Source organism: Capricornis sumatraensis, chromosome 17 (genome assembly GCF_032405125.1).
Source record: "Capricornis sumatraensis isolate serow.1 chromosome 17, serow.2, whole genome shotgun sequence".
Taxonomy (NCBI): domain Eukaryota; kingdom Metazoa; phylum Chordata; class Mammalia; order Artiodactyla; family Bovidae; genus Capricornis; species Capricornis sumatraensis.
The window spans coordinates 49046869-49066620 of record NC_091085.1 but is presented as its reverse complement, the minus strand read 5'-3'; the positions used below and the strand labels follow the sequence as shown (position 1 = coordinate 49066620).

Sequence of the window (19752 nt, the reverse complement as noted above, 5' to 3'; positions counted from 1 at the left end):
TTAGATTTTTAATTTTTTTAAATTAATTTGTTAGGAGCAATAATTTTTATTGGAGCATAGTTGATTCATAACATGTTAGTTTCTGCTGCACAGCAAAGTGAACAGCCATACAGAAATATACAGCTACTCTCTTTTAGGTTCTAACAGATTTTATTTGATCTTTTTTTTGATGCTTAAAGTAGAAACTAAGTTCATTTTAGGTCTTTCTTCTATTTTAATTTTAGCACTTAAAGTTACAAATTTCCTTTATAAGCCCTCCTTTAGCTGAAGTGCACAAATGTTGATATATTTTTACCTTCTTTCATTAAATTTTTTTTCTTATGTACATTATGATTTCTTATTGGGCCCATGGATTTTTTAGATATGTGTAGTTTGGTTTCCAAATATTTAGGATTTTCATAAGTACTTGAATACAATTTGTTTTTAATTTTATCAGGGAACAAACTTTATGGTTTCAATACTTTTATGTTTACTGAGCCTTTTTAATGGCCCAGCCTAGCATATGTTTCCTAGCATCATCCCAGGTACACTTGCAATGCTTGTTTGTCATTGTTGGTGTGGTATTCATAAATAAGAATGCAGTCAAGTTAGTTGATAGTACTTTTGAAATCTTTCCTGTCTTTTGTCTAGGTCATAGTTATTGATGAGGGTATTGTTAAAATCTCCAACTCTAATTATGGAATTATGCTTCAGGTATTTTGAAGCTCTGATGTTAGACTTACACATATTTATAATTTTACCCAAAAAGAAAAATGAAATCATGTTACTGACTTAGATTAAATTTCAGGATATTCTGTCAATATGGCTATTTTGCCCCAGTGTATATTTCCTTTCTCTATTTTTTCCCTACATTGTTTCAAAAGATTACAAAATTAATTTTCCAATCTTTTCCTAGGATGGCTTATATTATTTTTCAAAATTTAGGAGAAAAACATGTATCATTTACCCTAGATTCATTTTGCTTTTTCAAAAAAGGATCAGTTTTGTATTCTAGCTTTATTTTTCTTCCTGTCTTTTTGATTTACATTCTTCACTGTTAACAAAAATCAGAGCTTCTGTGAATTTTACATAGGCTTTGTCTTCAGCTATTTCTTTAACTATAAAAGTGATTGTCGCAGGAATGTCTTATACTTCTTACTCTGAGTAAGCTTTAACATTTTTTCCCCTGGTAGATAAAATGCTTTCATTGCTGCTAAAAAAGGATTTTTAAAAACAAATAATTTTCAATCATAAATGTAAAAAGATGAGTAACTCAGGTCACAATTCAGATCTCTAGCAGGCCACATATAGTACCCTTCTTGATTCTTACAGTCTTTTCTTATCATCTGGAGCATGGTTCAAGATCTTTTTGATTGTAAGAAACTCCTTCAAAAATTTCAAAAGTATTTTTGGATTTGCACATGGTAGCAACTGTAGTTTTGCTTTTAACTGTCCTTTGGTTAGAGTGATGTGAAATGATAACATGCTGATATAATAATTTAGCAGTATTTCTAAATGAATTTTCATGTTATTAATAACAACTACATACATAGGAATTTAGAGAGTATTGTAGTTCATTTCAGTGTGGGATAAAAAGGATTTTAGGTTTAGATAGTAGCTGCTATGCACAATTTCTCCTAAACTCGCTCTGTTGGTTCTGTTTGTTGTGAGTAGAACTCCCTTTCTTTTCCTTTCCATTCTTCACACTTTTCCTTATTTTCTTCTTTTCCTTTTTTGGTCTTCTAGTTTTGGGTATTTCTCTTTAATTAAGTGCATTCCTAGCATACATGCTATTAAAGAATCATCCTACAGATGTTTCCTCTGAGATTGGCCAAATGAGAACTCTCTGGACATCCCGCAGTCAATCAGAGTTCACTAAAAAATAGTGGTCCTGTAAGGATTTTATCACTGTAGTATTTTCTTTATACTGATGAGCTAAACAACTTTCTCTTCACTCTGAATTCTTTATAAATGTTTTTGTCCAAGTCAATTCTTTATGTAATTTATTATTGCTTCAATTTATATTATTTGTCAGCCATAACATTTAATATATGTAGACCTCCACATCTATTTATCAGAATTGATATAAATATTCCCTGACTTGATTTGTTTTCGCACTGCTGCTGCTGTCGCTTCAGTCGTGTCCGACTCTGTGCGACCCCATAGAAGGCAGCCCAGTCCCTGGGATTCCCATCCCTGGGATTCTCCAGGCAATAACACTGGAGTGGGTTGCCATTTCGCACTAGGGAGAGAAAATTAACAAATGACAAATAAGGACTATGTATTTTAAACATTTTTAGAAATATTAAACCAAGAAGTCCTGACATTTGTTAGAGAGGTGCTCCATTAAATAGGGGTATTTTATTAAGAATGCAATATTAAAATTATAAAAATCCACATTTGTATGAATGATGGGCTTCACGTTTCTTTTTATTGGTTCATAATATAGTAAAATTCAGGCAAAATTTCACTATGGGTTAGTTAGAAGTGAAGTAATCCCATCTGACAGCTGTCTTAAGAAAATACTGAATTATTTGTCTAGAGAAATTTATTTTCTCAAATTTCTTATTTTAGGATAAAAGAGCAAATGGACGTTTCCTATTTTAATGATTTCCTGTAAACAAGGTACACAGTCATGTCCCTCAATTCATCTCCATTTCCATTCCTGCTTCTTCAAAATGATACAAATCTTAGTGGAACTGGCCACCATGGTTTTTATTCACTTAACACCCGGGACTTTAAATACCTCTCAAATGTCCATTAATATTCTATTCCTCCTAATTCTTCTCTGCTCCTTTGATCCCCTGTTTCTGACGCCCGAGCATCCCTTCCTGAGTCCCTCCCCTTTTCACCATGACGCCCCTGAATGATACTGACTGCCCAGTTTGTCCTTTAACAAGTTCCCAGGTGCCCGGTGCTGAGTGGTGGTTACGAGTTTTTTGTTTCTAGACCCTTATCTGACCTAACTAGGTATTTTCCTTTCAAAGTCACATCTTTTCTATGGCCTCCTAGTCCTATTATGTATTTCATGCTTCCCCAGTTGTTCTGTCCAGAGATTTGCCTCAGTCTACCTTCTTTCTTTAATCAGTAACCAAGTTTTAAAAAATGTTTTCTCCAAAATCCCTCTTTCTACATCAGTGCTATCATTCATTTTGTTATTCTTTGTTTCTGCATCTCCTGTTTTCTCTTTCTTAGTCTATTTCTATATCCCTACTAGAGGGGCATTGCTGAAACATTCTTTTGATAATATCATTTCTCTACCAAATACAATTAGAGATCCACACTAGGACTTTCAAGACCTATAATCTGGCACTATTCTCCATTTCATTCATAAGGTCGCTAATATGTCAAGATAAAGGTTAAGGTATGCTATGAAACTTGCTACAATGTGATACATTCTGTTATTGATAAGAATGAAATGCTATGAAAACACAGAATGGTCAGTATAGTCTATCTCAAGGCCCCTTTTTACTTAAGTTGACATAACATTTGATTAAAAATTAAGAAAAAATGATTTGGAAAAATGACTTACCAAATGAGTGCCCATAAGTATAATTAACTGAGGTTAGGGCAATGATTGAGAAGACCTTGGATTTTTATGCTACTTTTCACTTCCAGGTTAGAAAACATTAAAACTTATGTTAACTTTTAAAATATAGTGCTGTTACATAATTAGTTTTCATCAGGATGAAGGATAGTTAGTATAATAGCAAATGAGATGTTTAGCAAGCCTAAATATATATGTAATATTATTATATACATGTATATATGTAATATTGTTATATATGTATATGTATATACTTAATATTGTTTCTATCTGCAGAAGTTATATTTTACAAAAAGTCTCTCTTTCTGGGAGAGTCTCTTAGCTCTTCTTCAATATAAAAAATCTCTACACCTCTCAGAAGCCTCTGAAATGATGCAACTGATGGAATATATATATTTTTCAATATTTTAGCTGATTATTGATCCTAGTATAGTACTTACTTATTCCCAGTGCAAGAGCAAAGACAGCCAAGTACATCTTTCTCATTAGGGTAATATATTCACTGGCTCTCAGAAGTGGTCACATCTAGAAAGAGAAAGGTGCACATAGCCCCATAATTGAAATTCACTCTCAGAGCCGAGGTAAAACCCGCTCCTGCTTGACTTAGAGTGAGGCTTCCTTGATTTTCCCTGAGGCTTCAGCCCAGTATGTGGTGGTGATTTTCCCAACAAGTCAGGCTTCCCAGCCCCTCTTCTGAAAATACCGAGGAAGGAAGACCCGGGGAAAGCTTAGGAGTGTGGCAGGAGGGGAGAGAAAGAGGGAGGTGAATTATTGCTATTCTCCTTTGAGATTTTATACTTATTTGTCTTAAATTGATACACAAATAGTTAGCATCCCACAAAAGTTAATAAAACATATAGGAAGATTTCATTCTTTCCTTAAAAAACTAGAATCATTTGTTTTCCCTGAAATAATCCAGGATGTTCTTTGCTCTGTCTTTTCTATTAGATTTTTAAAAATTTTGAATCTTATCAGAAAATTGCTTTATATGTTCTGTTCTTGTTCTGACTTAGTAGTTCAGGGAGCAAAACTCAGCACTATAAATGTTTAGAGTAAAGCTAAGAAGTGAAATAACTCCTCTAATCAGAGAGCTCTGTGGCTTCCTTAGAGATACTATGGAATAGTTTTGGATATCTTTAATATTTAGATAAGATCCAAATGGTGGGTTTTATACCTTGGTTTACATTTATATTTATTTTTTAAAACATGTTAGGTGTTTACATGCATCCTCACTCACATTAAATAATTCGTTCATAAAAATTATATACATAGTATTTCTTCTACTCTTTTTGCTTTAAAGGAACTTGAGTGACAGTGGGTTATTGGAGAGGTGGTGGTGGTTTAGTCTCTAAGTCATGTCTGACTCTTGTGACCTGAATGGATTGTAGCCCACCAGACTTCTCCATCCATGGGATTTCCCAGGCAAGAATACCAGAGTGGGTTGCCATTTCCTTCTCCAGTTACTGGAGACAGATTGCATCAAAGAGCAGTGATTGTAGAACATTTCATGGGAGTAAGAAGCATCTTGGAGAAGGAAATGGCAACCCACTCCAGTATTCTTGCCTGGAGAATCTCGTGGAGAGAGGAGCCTGGTGGGCTGCTGTCCATGGAGTCGCACAGAGTCAGACACGACTGAAGCAACTTAGCATGCATGCATGCATTGGAGAAGGAAATGGCAACCCACTCCAGTATTCATGCCTGGCAAATCCCAGGGATAGAGGTGCCTGGTGGGCTGCCATCTGACTCTTGCACAGAGTCAGACACGACTGAAGCGACTTAGCAGCAGCAGCAGCAACAAGAAGCATCTTGAATTCTGGTCTCTGTCCTGCAGGAATCTTCTCAGTACTGAGCTTGGCCTCTGAGTGCACAACCCTGGCTGCAGAACTTCCCAAGGTGTCCTACGTGAAGGCGCTGGACGTGTGGCTCATCGCATGTCTCCTCTTCGGCTTTGCATCCCTGGTGGAGTATGCAGTCGTCCAGGTGATGCTCAATAACCCCAAGCGAGTTGAAGCAGAAAAAGCCAGAATTGCCAAGGCTGAGCAAGCAGATGGGAAGGGGGGAAATGTGGCTAAAAAGAGCACTGTGAATGGCGCAGGCACACCTGTTCACATCAGCACCTTGCAGGTAAGGATGGCGTCTGACGTTGGCCAGTGAAATGCGTTCTGTGGGTGTAAAGGTTTGTAGAATTGATTCACACTCATTTCTTGCTCACAGATGAGAAGGGATTAAGCTCAATCTACTTTTTTGGAAAAGAACAGAACACTTAGCGAATCAACCATCAAATTGCTAGATGACTTCCGTGGAATTCAAGGATGCTTAAATTCCTTCAGTATCATGTTCACAATCAAATGTGGAGGTCTTGCCCAAACTCCAGACCCCAAACTCCAGTCTTTCCTACAGTTTCTCATGTGCCAATCCTTCATGAACAGCCAGGGGGCTGTCAGGGGAGCGCTGAAAGCATAGGGAGTCCATGTTCTTGATTCAATCTCCCACCTCTTCCTCATCAAGTTGGAGGGCTTCATAAAGCACATGTCAGGCAGGCTACTTCTTTATTGGATGCCTGGCCCATAGGGAAACTATGCCCGTGGTTTGGTATATGTCCAGTGCAGGGTGAGTAGCTGGAGAAGAACTGAAAAAACATAACCTTGCCTTGTCGCTTGGTGATCGGGCTAAGAATAGTGAACAATGCCTCCAGATTCAGGAAATGATAAGTCCTTGAGCCACAGGCAATGTCATGGGTTAAGGACACCTGTCCACTTACGCCATTATGCCTACTTGATATCCTCAAGTCGAGAAGACCCTCATCCAGGGGACCAATTCCATGGAACGTAGCATGGGAAGTTCCACAAGAGACTAACAGGTCCGGACCATTCTGCAGCTGGGAAAGCTTGCCTGCCTGCCTACCCTGGCCCGGGACCATGTCCATTTGCTCATCACCACCACCACCAGTGAACCCTAGAGTATTAGGCACACTTTTAGATACAGAGGCCAGTAAACTGTTCTCAGGTGGTTCTGCCTGCAGCTCTTTTTTTTGTTTTTCTGTTAAGTCATCAACTCATTTTCTGAGCCTTCAGTCAAGTCTGCTTGCAAATTCTTCATTGCTACCTTGTAGGGAGGTTCCTCAGGCCCTAGAGCTCTTTATACCCTATTCCTCTTCATGAAGAATAAGTATAAAATATCCATTAATGTGGAGTTATCGTGGCCTTAACGAAATTGTGTCTTTAACATATCTCTTTCCATCCTTTTCCATGCATCATGTCTATATCATTCTATGTGAAGTGAGTTTCTTGTGGGCAACATATGGTTGGCTGATGGCTTTTAATCTTCTCTGCTGTGATCATGTTTTAATTTTTATGTTTAGATCATTTAAATTTAATGAATTTATTGATTTGTTAGGGCTGCAGTTGATTTTATATTTTATTTCCTGTGTATTCTATATTTTTTAAATTTTTCTTTTTTCCCCGGTTGTGTGGATTGCTTGTACAGTTTCTAGCATGACATTTTGAGTTTCCTGTATTGTTTGTAAGTGTATCACTACCTTGCTTGATCATTGTTCTAGGTGTTGCATTATATATATACATGACTTTTTCACACTCTTAATGTCATTATGTTACAAATTTGTGTGATGTTACCTCTCTTAATACCTTTTATTTTCCTCTCTATATGACAGAATTATTGAAAATATTCCTTAGAACCTAATTAGAAAGTGTTATAATTTTTGCTGTGCCATCAAAAATAATTTGGAAAACTCAAAGGAAGAAGGAAACTTTTTTGTATTTGTGGATACTTTTCATTTCTTTGATCTTTCTTTTATTGTAATTTTACAAGTTCTTTTATTATTTTCTTTCCTTTTAGAGAATTTCCTTTATCCATTATTTTAGATAGCTCTTCTGGTGACAGGTCCTTCTAGTTTTCCTTCATCTGGGAATGTCTTGGTTTCCCTTCATTCCCAAAGGATGCTTCCACTGGGAATAGGATTCCTGGTTGATGATTCTTTTATTTCAGCAGCTAAAAAATACTGTGTTCCTTCCTCTGGCCTCCGTGACTTCTGAGAACTCTGTTTCATTTTCATTGTTTTTCTTCTTTAGGTAAAGTCATTTTTCTCTGTATGCTTTTAAGACTTTTTTTTTTGTCTTTACTGTTGAGAAGTTTAATTATATATTTTGATGCAGTTTTCTTAGGGTTCATCCTGTTTGGGGTTTGTTCAGCTTGTTAAAAATGCAGGCTTTACTGTATAGCACATGGAACTCTGTTTAATGTTATGTGGCAGCCTGGATGGGAGGGAAGTTTGATGGACAATGGGTACATGCATATGTATAGCTGGGTCCCTTCGCTGTTCACCTGAAACTATTAAATCTTTAATTGGCTATGCTGCTGCTGCTGCTAAGTCGCTTCAGTCATGTCCGATTCTGTGCAACCCCTAGATGGCAGCCCACCAGGCTCCCCCATCCCTGGGATTCTCCAGGCAAGAACACTGGAGTGGGTTGCCATTTCCTTCTCCAATGCATGAAAGTGAAAAGTGAAAGTGAAGTCACTCAGTCGTGTCCGACTCTTCGAGACCTCATGGACTGCAGCCTACCAGGCTCCTCTGTCCATGGGATTTTCCAGGCCCCAATATAAAATAAAAAAGTTTAAAATAAAAAGATGCAGGCTGTACATAAGTTCCTGTGGTGGATTCATGTTGATGTATGGCAAAACCAATACAGTATTGTAAAGTAGAAATAAAAAAAATAAAAAAAATAAAAACTGTATAGGTAAAAAGAAAAAAAAAACCCACTACAATATTGTAAAGTAATTAGCCTCCAATTAAATTAATTTTTAAAAAAAGACAAAAAAGATGCAGGCTTAGGCTTCTTGCCAAATGGGAACATTTTTCAGTGATTATTTCTTTGAGTACCTTTACCTAGTCCTTTCAGGACTGTGATGCCAGAAATGTTAGATGCTCTGTTATGGGACCATATGTCACCAATGCTCAGCTCATCATCCTAGGCAGTTCTTTGCCTTTTGTTCAGACCCAGTAATTTCTCCTGTTATATCTTTAGTTTATGGATTCTTTGCTCCACCCTTCATCTTCCTGTTGAGCCTATCCACTGATATTGATATTTTGGTTTAACATGTTTTTCAGTTATAAAATTTCCATTTGGTTTTTCTTTGTTTCTTTCTTTCTTTTCATTCCTTCCTTTCTTTTCTGTCTGTCTTTTCAGGGATTTTGTACTTCTTTTCTCAGGCTTCCCATTTCTCATTTGTTCCAAGCATGTTCATAATTGCTGATTGATGCATTTTTGTCATGCATGCTTTAAAACCTTTCTCAGATAATTCTAACATGTTTCACCTTGGTGTTAATCTCTACTGATTGTATTTTTTTTATTTCAATTTTATATCTTCTCCTGCTCTTTGTATGATGAGTGATTTTTCTGTTGCAACCTGGACATTTCATATTATGTGATAAGGTTCTGCATCTTTGTACACTTTCTGTTGTTGCTGCCTTCCCCTGAGTGTTCTTCCAGGAGAAGGAAGACTGCTTTTCCTTGCTGCTAGATGGGCCCCTCACAGTTAGGTGACGGGTCCCATTGCTGCCTGGTGGCATTGGGCATCTTTTCTTCCTGGTGTCGCCTCCTGACACTGGGGTACCTCCGTATGCCTGGCCATGGGGAGAGCCCTTCCTCCTAGGACCATGACCCAGGGGAAGGGGAGAAGCAATGTGGTGCTTGCTGCTGGGTGGGGAGGCAGCCCTGCCTCCACCTTCCCCTCCAACACCCACCGCTCCCCAGGGAGCAGGGCCTTGTTACTGGTCCAGGTGGAATGAGGGCCAGCTCCCTGCTTGGCCTACTGCAGTACCCTCCAGGGAGGGCTGGGCACCTGTCACAGCATCTGGAAGGCAGGGTGCTGCTACCTGCCTGGTCCTTGCTGGTGTGAGTAGGGGTGGGGCCACAACTGTTTCTGTGACGCTGGGCTCCAGTAGAGAGGTTATTGTATCAAAGATTTCTGTCTCCCTAAGCTGCCCCTTTCTTTGTCCTCTGTCTAGAAGGAGGGGCTGTTATTGGGGCTATTTCTGTCTATACCCATTGGCATTTTCAGTTCCTAATCTAGGACATCTGAAGCAAAAAAGAAATGCAAGAACTCACCACCGTGTCCTTCCTTGGCCCCCAAGGTCTCCAGTTGACCTGCTTCCTTTTCTCCACCTCCACAGCCTTATGTTAGCTTTTTATAATATCCAGGGTGTGCTCCCTCAACCTTCCTGGGAGCAGAAGGGCCCCATGTTCTTTTGAGGGCCCTCAGCATTCCTTGTAACTGTACCTTGCCTCCTTCATTCTCATGAATAGAGATGTATCAGTGGGCTGCTCTTAAGCATCTGTTCATGTTGCAACCCTCCTATCTACTAATCCAGTTCAGACCTACTGCCTTCATGCATCAGGAACACACCTTCTCAAAGAAATCACGGTTCTCTTTCCCAGGATTTTACTTTTTTCTCTGTTACCACCAGTGCCACCCAGTGGTACCTAAAAGAGCCAATGACTGATGAAAGGCTCGTGTTGGCACATCAAAGAACTGGCATTTCTTTGTGAGAAGCTTAGGATTTCCTTCTGAAACATACACGTGTTTCTCCAGGGCACTAACAGAAGGAGGGATCCCTGAGGCCCTTACACCCCAGGGTGATGTTCACTCTTTGAGTTTTTGACTCTGTCAACCACTCCATTCATGTCTCCCTGTCTTTTCCCACTTCCTCATGTTTCCAGCCCACTGATCCCCCAATGCACTGACCTGAACCCTGGTCAAGAGATCTGGATTCACACAGTGAAGCTGTGCTAAAGAATAGGTGTCCGATCTCCAGCAGTGTCAGGGTCAGCTGCGTTGACTGAAATGTCCTGGGACCTGACTAACTGCAGAAATTCCCAATCACAGAGAATGTCCCATGAACTTGGAATCTTAACATATTCTGCTGACTGGAGAAAAATGCACAAACTAAAAGTTGAGATTTATGTTCTATTTGGGGGGTATTCTTAGGACTTCAGTCCTGGGAGGCTGCATCTCAGAGAACCCTGAGAGAACTGCTCCAAAGAGGAAGAGGGGAGCCAGCTTACACAAGAGTCTTTACAAAAAAGACTGGGTGGGTGGAACAAAAGGTTATTGTTAATCTTTTAACAGATTAAAAACCAGACTTCTCAAGGTAATGAATTTCGCTCTTTTCTCTGTAAGGGAAGATGCGAGAGTCTGGGCTTAGTGAAGTCATTTCTCTGATGTGCACCTGTGTTTTCTCATCCTGAGTCTCCTTCGGATGCATCATTGCGGGTGGCTGCAGGACTGACTGCCAAATGAGGAGCATCCCGTTTCTGTCCTGAGTTCCCTCAGGGCTCACTAGAGAGGGGGGTGGTGGCGGTTACGTGATTGGTTAATGACTGCAACATTCTTTGTTTACAGACATGCCAGCAGAATTTTAGGTCTTAATTCCACAAACCAGTGCCTTGGTGGAAGCAGATTCTTTACACTCAGATTTTCAGAGTAATAGAGAACATGCCAGCATGATCTGTGAACATAGATAGAAAAGATAAGTAGGATCCAGGATATTAGACTGAATTATCCTAAATTTGGCTTTCAGGCTTTAAAATAACTACCCAATGAATAAAACAACATATTTAAATAATTTAAATAAACACACACTTAAATAAATCAACATATTTTAAAACTCCTATGTTTTTATTCTCTATGTTTTCAGCAACGAGTAATAGCATACATGCCTGGATTCTGGAACTACTAGAACATTTTGATACTAAAGCCATAGAATAATGCTTTAGAGTTGAAAAGTTGACCAGAGGTTTTCATCTCCATGGTTTTCCTGGTAGCTCAGCTGGTGAAGAATCCAAATGCTGTGCAGGAGACCCCAGTTCGACCCCAGTCAGGAAGATCCGCTGGAAAAGGGATAGACTACCCACTCCAGTATTCCTGGGCTTTCTTGGTCTCTCAGCGGGTAAAGAATTCACCTGCAACGCGGGAGACCTAGGTTTGATCCCTGGGTTGGGAAGATCCCCTGGAGAAAGAAAAGGCTACCCACTCCAGTATTCTGGCCTGGAGAATTCCATGGACTGTATAGTCCATGAGATCGCAAAAAGTCAGACACAACTGACTGACTTTCACTTTTCATCTTCAGAAATCAATTTAAGATACTCTTATTTCTTACAAAATGAACATCCGAAGATGCACAGGAACCTATGTGAAATTTGTATCCTGAGAAAATCTTCAAAATGAAAATGAGTCCAAAAATAACTCAACTTTAATAGGCACATCCAACTTACAGCAAATGTGTAAGATGGACAAATTCAGAAGATTGTTATACATTGACACATGAAAGAAAATATGAAAAAGGAAGTTTAAAAACCATTGCCCTTTTAATTTATTGAATTTGCTGATGTAAAATATAATTATGACTTTAGTTTCAAAATACTTTGTTCTAGTATATTTTGCTTTTCAAAATACAAATTTTTGCTCAGTAACTTCAATCAGGGAATATATCACTTATTTTCAGACAGAATAACAATAGTGATTAATGAAAACACAGTGAAACTTGAATTGTAGAAATATTTTGACACTGATTTTTAAGATCACTTGCCATCAGGCATATATAATTGTTTAGGTTTCTCCCTTCCCCAAATCTGGTACTTCCTCCACAAATCCTAATATTTTGTTTATTGATTTGTTTCATTCATATATTTCTACTTTTATTCAGTCAAAACAGTTGAGGACCTATTGCTGTTCACATGAACCTATTTCCAACCCCTAGTATCCTTCATAGGCTTCCTTCATAGCTCAGTCAATAAAGAATTTACCTGCAATGCAGGAAACCGAGGTTTGATTCCTGGGTCAGGAAGATCCTCTGGAGAAGGAAATGGCAACCCACTCCAGTATTCTTGCCTGGAGAATCCCATGGACAGGGAAGCTTGGCCGGGGTCCATGGGGTCGCAAGAGTCAGACATGACTTAGTGACTAAACCACCACTAGCATCCACCAGATTAGTCAGAGCTGCATTTCATGTAGCACGAATATGATTGCTATTTCTTTATGATAATGATATGTACTTTAAAATGAGAATTGATTTAAATATGGTAAAGTATATAGGAGTTATTCCCTTCTGAGAATCTTTATCATCTGTAGAGGATAACTTTATCACCATGAAATCACACCTAAGTCTTCTGGCCAAGAAATATCATCATTGAAAAAAAGAGAAAAAGAGTTTATTTTTTGTTCCAGCCAACATCTCCCTAAAATTAAAAACAAAAACAAAAACAAAAAACATTGTTTACTGTGATTTGCTTTTGCATGTGTAAAGATTCAAGCTGGGAAGGACCACAAAGACAATCTTAGAGGCTACAGTTGGGAGCCTTTGGAAGTTCTTATGTGCCTCATTTTTCATCCTCAACAGTCTCGTTATCGTAACATTAATACCTCATTTTTGCTACCAGTAATTTTCAGAAATGGCAACTTTATATGATGAAAGTAAATGAGTCACATGTTCATAAGAGGTGCAATGGGGGAATTATAAATTAGAGAATCATAGTACCAAGATCACATTTAAGAATGTGTTAACTAGGGTTACTGTCTTACTTTAAGTAGTTCATTTAGTCCCTATGCATATGATATTATGATGCTTAAAATAGTATTTATTTTGTCAATAATAGTATTTACTAAATAATATTTAAGTATTTATTTTGTAAGTACAAAATAGTATTTATTTTATCTTTGTACTCTTGTGTAAAGATTTGATTTGATATCGATGTGCAGAGTAATAACTAAAGAAAGTTGTGTTTGTATAAAGTCTTTGATGAGCAGAAGAAGACGAGACCAGTTAACTAGATAAAGAATTATGAGTGGTAGTGAACCTAATTTTATTCCTTACTCAATTCTGTCACATCATTGAAAATTACTTCATTGTAGACAATCCCCCCTCCAACGCACACACACACATACTCACACTCCTCATTTCAAATATCAAAATCTCCAAATGCATTTATAGAAGAGGGTTTAATAAATTAAATGATTAAAAATTTAGTATAACCAAACTGAAGCTTTTAGGGGTGCTTTTTCATGTTATCACTTTAACATTGAAGTAATTATTCTTCTTTTAGGTATTTACTATATTTAAACAATCTTTCAGAATAAATAACATGCATTGTCTACATTTTTAATAAACTGTATAGATATTAATACAATTTTATAATGATTAACATTGCTGGCTGCTAAGTCACTTCAGTCGTGTCTGACTCTGTGCGACCCCATAGACGGCAGCCCACCAGGCTCCCCCGTCCCTGGGATTCTCCAGGCAAGAACACTGGAGTGGGTTGCCAGTTCCTTCTCCAGTGCATGAAAGTGAAAAGTGAAAGTGAAGTCGCTCAGTCGTGTCCGACCCTCAGCGACCCCATGGACTGCAGCCCTCCAGGCTCCTCCGTCCATGGGATTTTCCAGGCAAGAGTACTGGAGTGCCAGCAGAATCTATTAATAAGAATAAATTATGTTTAAAAACTAGAAAATTTGAGGTGTTTAAATGTATGACTTCGATTATAGTATCATATAAGTTTGGCTACTTGTCTGGTTACTTACAGATAATGAAACCATTCGTGAAGTCATGAATAAAATACAGCTCAGAGTAAATGCATTTCTGTAGTAAACGTGTACAGCCTTCTTTGTGAAAAAGTGAGAAAAAGAAACTGATAAGTATCATGCTTCCTGATTTACTTTCAGAAGCTTAAGTCCTCCTTTCTTTTGATATGTGGATTCCAAAGCATCATTAGTGCTTTTGGAGTGGAGGATTCTAAAGGGAGGAAGAGTCTGAAGTACCCACAGAAGGCTGCTCTGGGAGTGAGAATAATGCAAAGGTTTGTTACATAGAGGCTGTTCCCAATTTCTGTTCCAGTGCAGGTTGTGATTCAATTTTTATGCAGTTCACTTACACATCCTTCAAACTACACTGAAAAACTGGAGCTTCAAATTGTGTCTTCTGTTTGTGACACTTACTGGGAGGGTGTGTGAGTGGAAACGTGTGTGTGTGTGTGTGTGTGTGTGTGTGTGTGTGTGTGTGATGATGGACTGCTTGCTGAAAGTGACCTTTTAAAATTTCAAATTGGAGAATTTCAATAGATGACATGGGAGTAAATTTTAAATATATGTATTCATGCATATATATGAATGATTCCCCAAAGTTGCATTTAAATTACTTCGATTCTAGTTGCTAGCGTTGTTCTGTCTCATTATATTGATGAGTCTTTATTTTCTCCAGACATTTTCCTAGATGCTGTGTAAAACTGATCTGGATCAGACTCTGGATCAGTAGTGACTCCATCAAGACATAATTCCCCTTTAAGCCCCATTGAGCTCTCACACTGGGGTGACTGAAATTGCACATTAAAAAATGGGGATCAGGAATCCCCTTTTTTCAGGTTTGCTTCCTTTAGCTCAAAGTCCAGTCAAACCAGGATGAAGCTAAATAGGCATTTTCTAAATATTTTAATATGTTGATGATTCCCCCTTTTTTTTTTAACATATAAGACGTTCAAGAAGGATGAACTTCCAGAGCCTCCATCCCATTCCCACTTTTAATTCTCTTGTATACTCCCTGTTTATTATTTGTTTCTTTGGTTGCGCTGGGTCTTAGTTGAGACACATGGCATCTTCTGCTGCTGTGCGTGGGCTTCTCTAGTTGAGTCGCGTGAGTTCAGTAGCTGTGGGTGTACAGGCTTAGCTTGTGTGCAGTATGTGAGATCTTAGCTCCCCACCCAGCAGTCGAACCCATGTTCCCTGCAATGGAGGGCAGATTCATAACCACTGGACCAGCAGGGAAGTCCACTTCTTGTGTGCTTTTGTCCTGTGATACTACCTAAACTATTTATTTACCTAAACATCTTTTTCAAAAGTTCTTACCCAACAGGACTGTACAAATATCTATGTGGTCTAATATAATGGTAAAGCCAACATTTGTAAACCAGCTTTAAGAAGCATTACTAGTGCTTGTTCAAGATTGAAAAATATAGAAATAACTTAAATGCACAAAGCCAGGATGATGTGTAAACATGTTTTCACTTGTTTTTTGACTCAGTGTATGTTTCTTGTCTTTGCTATCCACCTCTAAACACTGCCACTTGACTTGGCCCAGAAAACATGCCTCAGTGTCTGTTCAGATAAAGGACAGTGTCCTGGTACCTGGAAGACTGCTGGAGAATAATTTGTTTATGTCTTACATTGAGCGTCATTTTTACCCAGGCGTAATCTAGTAAATATAAATAGAATTCAAAAAATTACTCAACATATTATAATAATAAGGCAAAAACTAGTGTAACTCTAGTATACTGAGAGTTATGGTAACATGGGTTCCTTTTTTGGTAAAAGTACTAAATATTTTAGTGAAGACTCCAAAGGTGAATCACAAAGGTTGAAAGTAAAAACAGTGGAAGATTAAGCAGTGGAGGTACTTCTTAAACCACTGGTCAGCACTATACATCTGTCTTTTCCAGGAACTTTTCTGATAGCCAGAGAGAGTTCAGTGTGAAATAATGATTTTGTATATTATAGGAAATTGAGTCAAATTTAGAAATTCAGAGATGATCAACTGAATATTTTCTGTAGGATATAATCTGGTTGAAATATACCCAATTTCTTTGGATTCTCTAGCTATTTTATCTTTAGTCAACAAGTGGTGAGTGCCTTTCATTCATCAGTCTTTGGTTCATGATCATTGTGACCATTTTTAGTTCTTCGTGAGTGTGGTTTATAGATGCAGTCTGTCTCACTGAAGGGATACATGCTTCAGTCATTTATAAACCACTCAATTTGGAAATAGAATCCCTAGGAAAGTCAAAGGTTAGAAGCACCAGATGTTTGTATTCTGTATCGTCTACTAATGATATGTGTCATAGTTCAATGTTGGATTTTTATTATTAATCAGTCTTTCAGCTGAGAACTCTCACAAGCCTGGGAGCACCTAAGATAAATGACAATAGATACCTTGATCCCTTAACATAAAACAACCTCCTGAAAGTTTATGTCCATGACTTAAGCCTTGTTACATAGGCAACATTTTAGAGCCCTGCATGTTCAGGTAATTATGTGGTTTAATCAGTGGACTATTATTTCTGTTAGTGGATTAAATGAGACACTAGCCAACTGAATAAACCATCAAATTTTTAAAAATACATTTTTGAAGATTCTTTATCAATAGAAAAATTCTCAATACCCTCTGTCTTTAATTGTTATTCTCAGGTTGGTGAGACCAGATGCAAAAAGGTTTGTACGTCCAAGTCTGATCTGAGATCTAACGACTTCAGCATCGTGGGAAGCTTACCGAGAGATTTTGAATTGTCCAATTATGACTGCTATGGAAAACCCATTGAGGTCAACAACGGACTTGGGAAGTCTCAGGCCAAGAACAACAAGAAGCCGCCTCCTGCCAAACCCATTATTCCGACAGCAGCAAAGAGAATCGACCTTTACGCGAGAGCCTTGTTTCCTTTCTGCTTCTTATTCTTCAACGTTATCTACTGGTCTATATATTTATGATAAACCCTTTCCATTCATATGAAGTAAAATCCCATTGCATTGTGACCAACCTCTTTCATAAATGCCAATCTGTGAACAATCTTTGCATTTTCATAGCAGTGTATTGCATTTTGGATGCCATGGGATTGTAACACAAATATGGCACCCTCATGTGGAATGGCAGCATGACTGTGTTACGTCTGTGCTCTAATCATGATGTACTTAGGTAAAGCAAACATAATTGCTTCAGGAATAAATGAAGGATAAGCATACTACATAAAATAAAACCCAAACATTTCTCTCCAGTTAGTGTAAATTGCAAACACTTCTGATAATTCTGATAATAAAATGGTATGCACGCTGAACCCTGTTAAGATCAGCATTCCAATGTATGTAGCATTTCAAATCTTCCTTGTAACTTTCAGAGAAAGCCATCTTATTCTTGTATAATTTTAGATGGTATTATTACAGATAAAGCAAAATTATATTACATATGGTATAAGTTTATAAGTAGAAATATATCAGCTATAATTATGTGGGGGCTGTGGAGAAATAAAGTTCAAAAAGATTCCTAATTTGTAAAGTCAGCTAATTTTAAAGTGTGCCCGTATTGGCAATGCCAGAAAATAAAATCCAGTAAGCATTTTTGAAACAAAGGGAAATCTAGATTTACCTACATTCATGCTGAATTCTGGTTTCTGATAAGAAAGTAGATATATTGATTAAATATTTCTGATAAAAGAAACTCTATTTAGTCCACTTTAAAACCTAAATATATTTTCATGGATTTTATTTTGTTGATACAGAGTATACAGAATCATTGTGCCTTAAAGAGTCATAAATATTTTAAATTGGAATATAGTAATGAATATTGTGATTTCATACCATTTTTAAGAAACCAAGAAGAAAATACCTTATTACTAGAAGTAACTTGAGTTAGGAAGAAAAATCCATAATCATTAAATTAAAATCATTAAAAGATTTTAGCTTCTTTATTTTATTAAAATGCTAGCATATTTTAAAGTAAAATTCATTTGTTTCATTTCCTTTTTTCTTATTTGAATAATGGTTGACTTGTTACAAAACATTTAACAATTAAGTAAATGATTACTTCATTAGGCCTCACCTCTAGTTGGATTTTCTTTCTTGCTAAAAGTCTGGACTACTTAAATTTACTTGCTTTGATCTTGTTCCAACTTGAAAATAAATACTTTCTGGTCTATAAGACTTGAATTTCCTAGTAATATCAGAGCCAAAGTACCTTTTTATTTCTCCATAGCTGATACTAGGACTATCAGTAAGCCACGTAACATAAACATGAGGCCAAATAAGTATATTTACATTATGTGAAGAATTTCATAGCAGCTGAGATCTTGGATGGTTAATTCAATAATAAAGTGTGTTTACATACAGTTTATGCAAACTGCAACCTATATTTCAAGGCTATTTTATTGAAGACTTTAATTTGTAAAAGAGTCACTGATTACTAAATCTTTACAAAATGAGATGTATCTAATCCTCTGTGGTCTTTCAGCACCCTCTAGTTGCAAAAGCTTAGCCATCTGAATCATTTTAAAATTGCCACAAGTCACCCTATTGGTAGACTTAACATCCTGCTAGGACCCAGGGCAGTAGTATCTTAATGGTACTGTGATAGGAAAAAAGTGTCTTGAAAAAGACTTAGACCATTTAAATTTGTATTAATAATTATACTTCCTTATAGTCTCTTTTCTTTCTCCGTGCAAATTTCATTCATATTAGGGAGTTTGATTTCCATACAGTTTTAAGTGGGATATGTACCCAATGGAAAATAGCTCTCATTTTGTAAGAATTTATTTCTTGAAAATAATGTGAATGAATTTCTTTCTGTAATATAATATTGCAGCCTCCTAAGATCCATTTTACTACCCAAATATATACAAATAGCTACCCCAGGATTAAGTGTGTACATATAACTACAAATAGAACATTACACAATGACCATAATGCAGTACAATCAGTGTCCACTAACAGTTGCTTTCTATCGTTACGTTGAGAATTTAGCCAGTTAACCCCAGGGTAGTTCTGATCTGTGTACTTTAAGTATTATGTCTTTCTAGGAAACTTGCAGTATTTACCTGGATATCAGTGTTGCAAATTTGATCTTTCCAAAATAAAAATGATCTTCTGCTTACAAATCAGTGGCTTCTCTTATTTTTCTGTTCCTGATTTTTTAAAAAAAACAAACCTCACTATTTCAGTCCTCTGAGGTCCATCCACCTTCCTTTCTCACATGGTACCCGATGTCAAGTTCCAAGCCCTAAACTTCTCTCCCTTACGCTGACCACCTGGTCTCCATTTCTGCAAACACCACCCAATTTGTTTCCCTTTTATGTTCATCAGACTGTTACAGCAGTCTGAAGGCTCCCTCCTTCATAACTCTGTTTTTGAATTTACTTTGTGATGTTTATTTTTTAATTGCATAAGTAATACATAGATATCTTGTTGCATTAGAAAAACAGATGTGTTTAAAGTAAGCACTTAATGCTGGTGTTATCGCCTTCTTTCTACAAACTCTCCTCTCTTCCCAGAGGTTACCACTGTCTTTGAGCATCTAGACCTTAATCTAGGCATCTACAACCTGTATCTACTTTTTAAATATAAAGAACAATTTAGCATCAATGGAATTTTATAATATGTACAGTTTTTCAGTTTATTAATTTTTCATC

General features: G+C 37.3%; 1 protein-coding gene across 1 annotated transcript in view; it reads left to right on the top strand.

The window, feature by feature from the left end:
• The window catches only part of GLRB (glycine receptor beta), a 91454-nt gene extending 74389 nt beyond the window's left edge, over positions 1-17065 (top strand). The window contains exons 8-9 of the mRNA XM_068989956.1: positions 5358-5650; positions 16769-17065. Coding sequence (XP_068846057.1) covers positions 5358-5650; positions 16769-17065 — 590 coding nt within the window. The remainder of the gene's footprint in view (positions 1-5357; positions 5651-16768) is intronic.
• Positions 17066-19752: the final 2687 nt, after the last annotated feature.